The sequence below is a fragment of the Passer domesticus genome, chromosome 11, assembly GCF_036417665.1.
Source record: "Passer domesticus isolate bPasDom1 chromosome 11, bPasDom1.hap1, whole genome shotgun sequence".
Taxonomy (NCBI): Eukaryota; Metazoa; Chordata; class Aves; order Passeriformes; family Passeridae; genus Passer; species Passer domesticus.
The window spans coordinates 14,272,048-14,284,403 of record NC_087484.1 but is presented as its reverse complement, the minus strand read 5'-3'; the positions used below and the strand labels follow the sequence as shown (position 1 = coordinate 14,284,403).

Below are 12,356 nucleotides of genomic sequence, written 5' to 3'. Positions count from 1 at the left end.
CCTCATTGCTTGAGGAATCCCAGGGGGAGAAAGAGCCCAGGTTCCCTGATAAGACGTGTCCCAGGAGAGAGCAGTGGGGTCCTGGAAGGGAAAGCAGCTGCTGAATGGCAGGAGTAGAGCAGGAGTCAGAGCACTGAGAGATGGAGTAACACAGAGATGGCTCCTGCCGGGGGACAGAGAGCAGACAGAACAGGGGCAGCAAGTCCAGACTTGCTGAGAGGCAAACTGCCTTCTCCAGACAGCCCCTCTAGCTCTTTTTCCTTATTCCCGTGGTCCCTGTTAAAGCATCTCAGTTGCGGCCAGGCTCTCTGTGCTCGGCTGAGCGCTGCCCGCCTCTGCTCTGGGCTCGGCGCTCCCTAGCAACCCGCGAGTGCACGGGGAGCTGCAGCTGCCTATTCTGAGAGCCCTCGCTGGCGCTTTTCAGTCTCTGGGGTGGGAGGAGGTGGAGGGCGGAATGAGGAAAGAAGCTGGAAGACGGCTGCCTAAGCACTGGGGAACACACAGCCGGTGGCTTTAGTGATCCGCGAGCCACTCTGTGAAACTGCACAGGAAAGTGTGATACTACAGAGTTACAAACCTGCACACCCAGCAGCTACACTCCTGTCCTACTCACTGTCTGCCTGCCTCGTGTCCTCCAACGTGCTTCCTTTGCCACGGGGTAGGGAACTTCCACAGCACCTAAATCCTTCCTCTCCTGTTCCCTCTCACCCACACGTGCTAAAGGATGACAGCAGTTCTGTGCCCTGGTCTGTGAGAGCAGGGGAGAGCTTTCATCTGAAAGTTGGGAAAAAAGCAGCCAGAAAGACAAGTGTAACGCACTGCAGCATGTGGTTTACTTAATGTAGCTTAGTGTTAATTATTTATGATAATTCATGATTTTCCCAATATATTGCCTAATGATACTTGTCATTGTAACAACCGTTAATAAACAATTCCCAGGTCTGCAGGCAACCAGACTTTATGCATTATAGTGAACAATGCCTATAGTTTGCTTTCAAATATTGTTGCTATTATTATTAGCCTACCCTTTCCAGCATTAATTCTCCATGGATTTCTGCATCTCACTGTTTCCTTTCCTTCCCGCTCTCCTTCTCCTTCCTTCTCTCCCATTAAGCCCAAAACGGTGACATGTGTTCTCGTTCACTAACTGTACACAAGTGCTACTGTACTACTGCAATGTGTTATAAATAGCACAGATTGAGGAGTACAGTTCATTCTGAAAAAATTATCTTTAGAGATGACCTTTGAAACTCTAACTATTTCTTTCCTGTTTTTCTCAGCACGCTCTGGATTGTGATGCTCTTAATTTGGTGCAGTTTATTAATTACAAAAGAGCGTAGAGGCTGAGCAGTAAGCAGAGGATTTGAACAATGAGGTGCATAATTAAAATGGATTAATGAGGTGGATAAAATAAAGGGATTGAGGCCAAATGGAGCACAAATTTTCTAAACATTATTGGCTCTGAAACTCTTATCATCCAAAGGCACATTCCTCTTTCCAGCTAGATGTCTGTTTCTTATCCAGAAGTGTCAGTCATCTTTCATGCCAGGTTTATTAATATGGTCCCAGGAGAGTTGAGCATCATCTAGTGTTTTCTCCGGTAGCCCTAAGTTCCCCAGCTGGTTTGCTTTCAACTCATTGCTGCACCTGTTTGCACTAATACGTTAAAAACCACCCCAAAAGCAGGTCACAGATTATGCTAATCCTGTGTTTCTGCAAGGCAGTGAAATGGTTTTCAAGTAAACAGGGAGAAAGATGGGCGAAGAGAAGGGCTTGCCTTGGATTCTGAAGCAGTAAATCCTGCCTAATCCATCCACAATGCTCCTTGACCAACGCCATCCCTTCGTGTGGAAGGACTCCTCTGTGGGAACGTTTGGGGCTCAAAATATCCTAAAAAAAAGACTGGTGGAGTTGTGCCTGGCAATGCTTGGGTTTTATTTCCCCCTCCTTCCTTCCAAGCCTCAGTGACTGCTCCTCAAATTTATCCAAGAGAGCCGTGCAGGCTCCTCCAGGGTGGAGCGGCCACCCGGCACGGTGCCAGCCGAGGGAGCAGCACGCGTTTCCCGCTGCAGTTCCTGCCGTGTCGGATCCCCGCGCTGTGGCGGAGGGCGGCAGGAGGCTCCGGCAGCCGCAGGAACGCCTGCCGCCGCGTGGCCCTTCTCCCTGCCTCGCCTTTGCCGCAGCAGCACTGGCCCGCCGCGGACTGAACGGCGGAGTAAAGCGGCTCACACCTAAGGAACGATGGGCATCGTTATTTTTTATTTTGCCATTTTTTGTGTGGCTCCGGGTGGAGTCACGTTACGTGGCGCGGGCTGCCTCAGGCGGGCGCGGGGCACGGGCCGTGCCTGCCCCCTGGCGGCGCCTGCGCGCCCCGCTGAGCCCCGCTGAGCCGCGCGGGTGGGGAAGGCTGGGCGCTGCCGCTGCCGCTGCTGCTGCTGCCGCTGCTGCTGCTGCCGCCCGCCCGGCTCCGGCTGCACTCTGACCCGCGTCCTGCGCCCGCCACGGAGCCTTCCCCGCCCTGCCCCGCCTGCTGGGCGCTGCCGACACGCGGTGACAGCTGCCATGGACGTGCTCGCAGCTGAGCCGTCACCGTGACCCAGCTGCGGGCAGAGCAGCCCTCACCAGACCATGTCCCTGCGCACCTGGACGCACATCTGCAGCCGGTGAGGTTTTGCCCTCCTCTATAAACTTCCAGCCCTCTGCAGTTGCCTCTGCCCTCTTCAGCCTCTCCTTTTGCTACTTTTCCCCTCCCTTCTGGAACGTTCATTCTCCAGCTGGTTGTTAGCGCAGGCCCTGCTCCCTCCTGCCGCTCACAGGGCAGTGCGTGTCGGCAGGTGGTGATTAAAGCTTTCATTAATTTCTGTGCATCTTCTTGTCTTTTCCTTAAGTACTATCTCAGCCCCTGCCTATTCCACTCTGAAAATCCATAAAAACAGGGGGATTCAAGACTCATGATAAATGTGACGGCTGGTTGTAATCCCCAGTTAAACAGCCTTCGGTACAGTTGCAGTTGCAGTGCGGTATCAAGCCCAGTACCGAAGGCTGTGCTGTGTTGGCCCTTTCGCTGCTGAAGGGCGTTTTTCCCGGAGGTGCAGCGTTTCAGGCCGCTCCAGCCGGCCCCGCTCCGCTTCCCGTCGCTGCCCGCGGTCGGGGCGGCCCTGCATCGGCGGCTCGGCCATCGGCTTCGCGCCCTCCGCTCGCGGGCTCGGTGGGATCGGCGCTCGCTCGGCCGCCGCCAGGGCTGAGCGAGGGAGAGGCAAGATGGCGGACAAGGCGCCCGGCGGCTCGCAGAAACCCGCCGGGAAGGTGAGGCCGCTCGCCCCGCGCCGCGGCCCGCGCCGCTCCCTCCGGCGCGGCAGCCACGGCCCGTGGCCCGCTCCGCTGCGCTCGGGGAATGCGGCCCGCGGCCCGCTGCCGCGGCGGCGGGGCCCGGTAGCGGCAGGGTGGCGAGGCGCGGGCGGCGCGGCCTGCTCCGAGCCCGGGGTGACCGCGGGCCCCGGGATGGTGGGAGGCGGGAAGGGGGCCGGGGTCCCGGGCCTGTTGCGGGGCACGCCCGCTCCTCGAGGCCGCCCGGGCACGTGTCTGTCCCCGTGTCCGTCCCCGTGGCCGGCCGGGAGGCCGCGGCGCTCGGCGGGGCGCTGTGCCGGCCCGCGCTCCCTCCCCGGCCGGCGCTGCGGGCTGTTCGCAGAGCCCGAGCCCGGCCGTGCCGCCGACGGCTCTCGTTTCATTGCCCGAGCCCCCACGAGCGCTGAAGCCCGCGCAGGATTAGTTTCCAACTCGGGAGTGTGAAGGAAAACGACGAATTGAGATAGAGCGTGTTTTTTGAAGTGCGATGAAACTACAAGTTTCGTAGAATCGCTGCGGCGTTCCCCGCGCTTTCCACTGAGCCCTCTCTGCTTCCTGCAGTTCCTGCTGGGTGGATTTCCAGCCCGGGAGCGCAGGTAGCGCGGCAGCGCTGAAAACTTGGCCCAGAGCTGTGCTCCGAAAGCAGCGCTCCCAGCGCAGAGCTGCCTGCGCTCGCAGCATCGCTCCTGCTGGGCGGGCACAGGGCCAGACATTTTGGGGGGCGGCTGATGCCTTGAGGATTACTCCTTTTCATTCACTTTCATTTCAGGTTTTAGGTCAGAAGTGTGTAAATCTTCCAGGTTTTGGTGTGTGAGTGTGTAAGTCATTCAAAGAGGAAGCTGTGTTATGGCTCAGGAATTTCCAGTGCTATACATGAATAATTTTTGCTCATATTTTATTTGCCCACTTTTTATTAAGCAAAACCAGGATTATTTAATTTTTTTTTTTTTGCTGCTAAGAAATTTTAGTAATTAATGCAGTTGGTAATGAAGTGTAGTTACTTAAAGTCTTTTCCATGTTTACTCAGTTGTTATTAGAGTAGTAGAGTTTTATTTTTGTTTTTTTGTTTCCCTTTTATGATCTGTTCCAAATATTGCCAAGAAACCTTTTCTTTTTTTAATCTTGCTTTTGGCTTGGGATAACAAATAAGAGCTGGACAGAAAACTTCAGTAGTAAAATAGGTCTTAATTTATGGGCAGTGGCTTTCAGGCAATAGGACATTTTGGGATTTCAAGTATAATTAGAAATGGAATACTTAATTATTGATTAACGCAGCTGATATCATGGTACAGAAAACCAACCCAGATGTGATTCCTTTCTTTTTGCAGTTACGTTGTAGACTATTTTTGTTCTGTCATTTACTATTTCTGTACTGGTGATTCTCTTTTTTTTCAATGTACAGTAATAATTAATTCATAGGAATTGTGTTCTGTCCTAGATGTCAGTTCTGCAGAGCTGTGTTCAGGCAGTTAACTCTTCCATCCCAGGGAAGTCAGTAGGAGGGCTGGGGAATACAAGGTCGGGCTGTGTCCATCTGCCAGGGCCTGCTGAGGACATCAGTACCTGCACTGCCACCTCTGTGCACGTCCCCTCACCCCTCCACACATCCAGGCCACGTCTCACTTTGTGTTTTACATCTGGCTTGGTCCTTTTATTATTTTATGTGCCACAGAAAATAGGGATAGTACCTACTTGGATCCATGAGAATGTTTCTGTTGGAAAGTGAAGTGAAATAAGACATCTCTTGGGATTTATTTCTCACAAAGGAAATCTTGGGGGGCTGAACAGTGTGTGTTCCCTTCGGCACCTTTGTTTTATTATTCCATAAGTGCTTGTGATACACATTGAGATACTTTTCAGATGTCTGCAGAAAGAAATGGTATTGAAATTAGTGATATTATTTTGTTTTAATTGGTTTGTTCACACAGGGATTAAAATGTGTATTTTTAGTTGAGCCTATATGAAAATGTTTATGGTTTAAGGATTGAGCAAATAACCATTTTGCTAGATTTTATCAAGTAATTATTTATCAGACATTGTGATTATTTAAAATAATTTTAGGATTCATTTACTTACGTAATTAAAAGTGAAGTTGTAGGCTTCTTTTGCAAGTTACATTTGTTTTGCAAATACAATAATTTATGTATCTCACAGACTCATAAGATATGTCTCAGTGGCAATTCCAATTCAGTGCCTTTGCTGGCTTCTAGACACCTGCTGGAAAGACACAGTGACCTTTTATTTTCTGTGCTCTGTGAGGAGCTGTGACCTAGTGCCTGAAATAAAATAATTTCTCCCCTTCAGAATAGTTGGTGTTTTTTCTTCAGTCTTCTTGTCCAAGTACTGAATTTGACCCAGTTATTTTGAATGTATATATTTATAGTGTAAAATCACATTTTTTCAGCCAGGCATTGTTTGTTTGATTCGCTGACTGGGAAGTGTTGCTGGAGGTGGTACAGGAGTCCCCAGTGCCTGCATGGCTGTGGTGGCAGCTGCTTTGTGTGATACTGGCAGCTGCTAAATAACTTTGAGAGTCTCCCATGTGAAATGTGTTGCAAAAGCATTAACTATTCCTTTGGCACTTTGAGATGAGAATGGCAAGATTTGTGCTTGGGAATTCCAGAAATCCAAGTAGGAAAGAAGGATAATTAAAGAATAGAAAATAGATATTACCAGAGCCTGCACAGGACATCGGTGTAGGACATGATTCTGAAATGACAGATACAGATGTTCAGTTATTTATGTCATGAAATTTTAGCTGCTCAGCAACTTTTTGATTTCGTTATTGTTCTTCTGAGAATAGTGACTCTGGCATGGCCACTGCTCCTACATACACTGCTGTTCAGATTGGGTGCCATATGCAGAAGAAATGCTCCACTCGGACCAAGCTGTGCTTTTCCCTTTTTCATCCCAAGAGCTGTACCTGCTATCTGAGTTTAAGGTTCTAGTGGAATGCCATTCTGTATTATGTACAGATACTTCTGGAGGAAGCCACAGTCCATTTGCTGTTGTGTCTGCAAGTTAAGATTACTCAGATAGGGACTAATTCTGATCTGCATTATTCCAGTAACTGTAAAGACCAAATACATTAGCTGTAAAATAATTTGCAGGTGTTTTCAAACACTTACTTTCTAGAGAGAAAAGAAGAATAAAAAGTAGTATAAGGCAACCTGGAAACCTCCTTTAGCTGAATTTTGACATCTTAATTTACGATGTGTTCCCATTTGTTTTTCCTTGCTGTCAGTGCTGACACAAGGAGTCCCAGCCTTAGCCACTTCTTCCCTACCAAACATTGTCCTCTTCGGTTGCTTTGGCATGCTTTGGGCAGCAGGCTGCTGCTATGAGCTGGGAAATGGTTTGGCTGAACCTCCCCATCTCTCCCTTTGGTGAGTGATCTCTAGACCAGGAGCAGTGCTGTGGTTCAGTGTGGCCAGTGTGGGGGCAGGATCAATGGAAGGTGTTGAAACAGGGCAGGAGTGGCTTTCATCAGAGTTTCTTTTCAACATTTCACCTGAAGCTATTGGTTCTTTCAAGGACGGGCTTTCATTTATGTTTTAAGTTGTAGCAATTACAGTTGTAAAAATACCATTCAGCATTTAGAGGACCACAGATTGTCCCCTGGGTTGTTGGCAGCTTTTGTTGCTCTTTGTTTCACTAAATGGCATTAGTATTAATATTTTTTAAATTGCTGTATACAGTGTATTTTAAATACTTGTGAAATAACAGAATTGTGCCAGTTTTACCAAGAGATTTTTAAGTCTGGGGAAACCGAGAAGAGCTGGATTTGTGGCCATGTGAACTATGGGCAGGAAGGAAGATTTCAAAGAGCTGTTCTTTTCTCTGTTCTCCTTGGAAGCTTCCATGAAGCTGGAAGAAAATGTAAAGGTCAGGATCTCAGAGATGACTCTGCTTTGGCATTTTCATGGAAGTTTGTAAGAAATCTCATTTGTACAGTCCTTTGAAGTTTTTGGGTTTTCTCTTGGAGGTTAAGTGAAGCTGGCTGGACTCAGCAGTGAAGCTTTGGGTGCCCTGACCTCCAGGACTGGGCTTTGACAGGGCTGTATTTTACTGCAGCAGCACTGCAGGCTGCTGAAATGACACTTCAGCTGTGCTGGCACATGCTTTGGGAAATGTGCAGCGTGAAAGTGATGGAAAGGGTGATCCAGCTGTAAAATAGTCTGGTTGAGGAAAAAAAGTAAATAAAGACAGTTTTCATGCAGAGATGCAGTGAACTGGGGGTAAGAAGGCATTTGTCAGTTGTCTGTGGTGGCAGTGACTGAAAGTTGGATTCACTGCATTTTTTCTGTTGGCATTTTGAACGTGAGGGAGCTGTCCTCACATCTCATCTTGTGTAGGGCAGAGCTTTGTGTGTCTTTCTTTCAGCAGTTAAGTTCAGTTGAGCTACTTGACATGATGAGAACAGAAAAAATAATCCTGCTCTAGATTTCAACACAGGTGGGCAATGTCTTATAAAACGTTTCTCTCTGTTAGAAAGACACCAGTTCCGCTGAGTCAGTGCAGCTGGTCGGACTCTTAAGGAAACAAAATGGCCCCTTTTGCCAAGGCAGTACAGATGGATACAAAGTGCAGTGCTGTGGGAATTTGTGATTTTTTTTTTTTTAATAGCTACTGTTTAGAAACTGGCAGGTAGCAATGTGTATTTTTATCAAGAACCTTTTCATCTTATGCATTGTCAGAACAGTTGTTTGGTTGGTGAGGAGCAGTATCAAAGGTAGAACTAAATTTATACATAGGAAAGAGAAGACCTTAAAAATAAGAATTGGTGAAGGAGGAAGATAACGTGGGTCTCCAAAGCTGCTAGTTATTTTGGGCTATGGTTGGTCTGAAAGCTAAAATTGCTTTTAGAAGTTTTCTGAATGCACCTTAATAGAAATTCTGCTGCTCAGCTAATGTTCAGTGGCTCCACAGTGCCATGGTCTCTGTTGGTGGGTTGGGGAGTGCCAGAGGACTCCCACAGAATCTCTGTGTGCCACCACGCACTGCAGCCTTTCTGAGCAGTGTCATCTGCTTGCTGCTGGAGAAGCACATTTAGTGTCTTGCTTTTTTCATGTTCTTTCTCAGGGTAATCTGTACTGAGCATTCCCACTGCTACTCTGTGTAATGCTTTGTTTCTGTCCTCCTTACAAGCAGCTTCATCACCACCCCTGGTGGGAGGTGTTGCTATCTAAAACTTCCATAAATGAAACAGATGTGGAGAATCAGGAAGTGGCCATTCCCTTCTGCTGCTGCCAGACAAGCTCCTTTCTGGAGCAGTGCTCGATCTGTGTCCGTACACCAAGGCAGACAGCGCTCCATCACTCCACCTTTGAGACTGATGTTTTGAACTGCAGGTCTCAGATTGTTTATTGGAAGGCTGGAATTGCAGCTGCTGTGTTGGTTGCCACAGGGTGGCAGCTGCCAGCAGGAAGAATGCTGTTCCCATGCTCTGGAATTCTTTTGCACAGTGTATGTCTTTTATCTGTGTGATGTTAGGCTACACATTCATAAAGTTTTGAGAGGAATACAACTTTCCTTAGGCTACATTTGTGCAGTAGACCTGTGCATAACAGATTACAGATCTGAGTGCCACAGGCAATTTGGGATCACAAAAAAATCCAAGTACACAGGAGGAGAAGTTTGCAGGAAGTGGCATTAGTAAAAGATGCTTGAGATATTTGCTTCCATGTGTATTCTAATGAACTGCTACTGCTGCATGTGAACTCAGCTTGTTATTGGCTTCTGTTATTGGCAAAGATGTGCTTGTGAGTCAGGTACAGTGCTGCGAGGATGGGATTTGGGAGGTCATTGAGAGTAAGACATTATTTTTTTCCCCCTTTTTTTTTTTCCTGCTCCATTTATCTTAAAAAAACCTACACACATATTCCTAGAAGCCTTTTGCTTCTCTCTTGGAAGAGCTATATCTGTGTGTTGCACTCTACATTTATGCACTTAATTCTGATTTCTGTTGAAGACCATTTTTTCTAAATTGATTTTACCGTATAACATAGAAATAAACTTGTTGAAAGAGAAATGTCTCTATCTTAGCTGATGAAAAAGCAGGATGCACAACAAAAACAAGGCCTAGTAAATGATTTTCTAGAGTAGTACTTGGTGCTTGTTGGTTTTGAAAGAGTGGAAATGAGCATCATATATTACTATTTCTAGTATAAACTCCTGGTAATAAGGAGAAATGCTAATGTTCTGTAACTAATGAACAGATTTCAGCTAATGGAAATGTGTTACTTTGACTTAAATTTTAATTAAGGTATGAATTGTGCATCAGGCAATAATATCTTAAAAGTAGATGTTATGTCAGATTTTCTGGAATTTGGGCATTATGTGATTTAAAAGTGTGTTCTCTATCACTTAAGCTCATTTCAAACCTGATTTTGTGTATGTGCTGGTTTAGGTGTTAAAGTTCAGTTAGGGTTTAAAGTAATAACTCCAATTAGTACCTGGTCACAGATTGTGGTTTTTGAGGTGGCCAGGTTCCAGCTATGCACAATACAGTAAAAGCAGTTTTGGAAATGATTTTATAGGAAGCCAAATGCAATCAAGCACTTTATGTAATCTTTAACAGCCTTTGATGACAACTCTTGAACATACAGTGTAACTAACCTGCTTTTTTTCCCAGTTGTGCCATTACTGATGTATTTTTAAAATCCAGCTGTGGAAATTGAGATTTTTTTTAATGGTCTATCTTTAGGTCTCTCCCTTATTTGCCTTATATTGACATTGTTCCTCAGTCAGATAGGTGACCTAGGTCAGATATATCATTAAAATACATTATAGGTATCTTTGTTCTTGTGTCTTTGGATGTTGAAATTGAAATGAAAATTCACATTCCAAGAACTGGGAAAAAGCCCCCAGAGGCTGTTTGTCTGTTTCTTGTTGTGTGCCTCACGTCCTCCTCATTCTCTCCTCAGGTCAGAGGGCCAGATGCAGTACATACCACTGGATCTGCTGATTCACATGTAAGTCCAAAACACGTACACAAAAAACCAAAAAAAAATTCCAACCAAACCCACAAACTCAAAATAGGCCTGTTTTTAAAGAAAACTGCTTGCTACAGGCAGAGTTTGGTGCATTGGGTATGTAACCTGTAGGTGTTTGCAAATGAACCGTTGATTTCATGTTTAAAAATACTCCTTGGAACTTTGAAAACAAGCAGCAATGTAGGAAGCTGTGCTGCATGGAACTGCATCCATGGTAGGTACTGGAACAGAAAGGAGCTGCAGGGACTCTCTGTGGGCTTGTCTCTTGTACTGAGCAGTGCTTGAGGATGCCAGGTGATCAGTCCTGGGAATCATGGGGTATTCAAGTGCCTTTTCACATACACTTGGCTTCTCGAGGCTGAGACAGTGTGGCCCTAATTCCATCCTTTATTTTTCTTTCTAATAGAATATGATAAAGGAAAAGGTAAGAGGAATAACCAGGTCCTGCTGTCCCCCTGCCCCTGATCCCCTCAGTGACAAGACCTTTGCCTGGTTGTGTGCTTGGTATGTTGCATGAACACTTACCTGTTTCTGAGTTAAAATGAAAGCAGGCAGCAAGAGCCAAGCTGGGAGTTAATACCAGGCAATTCATTCTGTGGTTTGGATTTCCTTCAAGATTTCAATTTGATTTTGTACATGCAGAAGTCAATTACCAGCTGTTAAATTGCTTGTAAGAGCATTAGTTGAGTTGTGGTAGCAGAAACTTTTCATAGAGAAGTAGCTTGTTTTATTGATTTCTTTTACTTGCTACAATTTGGGCAATTACTCTTAAATCTCTTCTGAGTATTTTGTACTGATGGAACTGGAACTTTAGTGCTTTGTGCCACCTTACAGTGCAGTGTTCTGGTTAAATAGAAGCTTTCATACAGAGATTTGATTACTCAGCTGCAAGTTTCTCTTTGCTTCTATCATTTGCTTTACCCTTTTCACAGTATTTTGCATTCTTTGAAGGAGGAAGATCTTCAAGTTTTGTATAGTTCTGTTGTTAGGAATTCTGTGAAACTGCATATGGTTAATGATAATGTTATAATTGCCCACTGGAATCTAACTAGCAGGCATAAATTAGTTCAGTCTTTACTTTATATTGTTCCTGCCCGTTGGCAGGTGGGTTTTTTTTCCTGAGATCCTTTCTAAACTGAGCAGCTCTTAGTGCCAGAGCTCTTTATCTTGCAGCTGCTTCCTTTATGTCACTGGAACAAATATTCATGTGGCTGATCTGCAGGTATCCTGTGACATTACTGTGAGAGATTATTTTCTGATGACAGGATAAGCCTTGGGTAGGAGTTGGTGTTTGTTCTGCCTGCATTGCTGTGCCATTGCTGTGTGCCCATGTTTTGCCAAGGTTGTATATTGTCATACTGAAATAGAAGTTGTTTTTCATACAACTGGGAGATGGGATTTTATTAAATTTAAAAACACACTGATGAGTTAAAAGCTCCTGATAAGCCTGTCACAGCAGCTCACATTGACAAACATGGTGTCATACACCAGATGACTTCACAGACAGCACTGCATAAATTTGTCACTGATAGCTTTACTTTCAGTGATGAACAGCAAACACTTCCAAGGAAGTATGAACTACTTGGTCCTGTGCTTGGCACAGAACTAAGAGTGATGCTAAGCAAGGATTATAAATTGAAGATATTTCAAACAGTTTGTTTTTTATGGTGATTTTTATGATTTTTTTTAATAGAAAACTGATACTAGAAATAAAACTCTTTACAAAGAAAATTATTCCTAGAGGAAACCCTTTCCAGTTGGTATCAGCATATTTCTCATAATATGACATTTAAGTTGTTCACCTTATTTGTCTCTTGATGTTTTATTAAGCTGATTTTTTTTAGGAGCTGTCATTGCAAAAATCATAGTTTTAAGCATCGCTATGTGCTCTTTGCAAGAGCATCACAAATATTTTGAAAACAAGACTCATAGCTTTTGGGGCTTTGTTTTTGTTCTGATTCTTCATGAATTACTGTGTGAAGGCAGGAGTTTCCAGAGAAGTATTTTTTCTCTCAG

At 45.5% G+C, this 12,356-nt stretch overlaps 1 protein-coding gene across 5 annotated transcripts in view; it reads left to right on the top strand.

Annotated features, from left to right (window-relative positions):
• The first annotated feature begins 2,400 nt into the window (after positions 1–2,400).
• U2SURP (U2 snRNP associated SURP domain containing) overlaps positions 2,401–12,356 on the top strand; it is a 39,697-nt gene continuing 29,741 nt past the window's right edge. For 4 of the 5 annotated variants that reach the window (XM_064385806.1, XM_064385805.1, XM_064385804.1 and 1 more), the window contains exons 1-2: positions 3,197–3,306; positions 10,272–10,319. In XM_064385806.1, the coding sequence (XP_064241876.1) occupies positions 3,262–3,306; positions 10,272–10,319 (93 nt within the window). In that variant the 5' untranslated portion in view covers positions 3,197–3,261. Of the gene's footprint in view, positions 2,664–3,196; positions 3,307–10,271; positions 10,320–12,356 lie in introns of those variants that run through there. The other variant, XM_064385807.1, reaches the window with a different exon arrangement.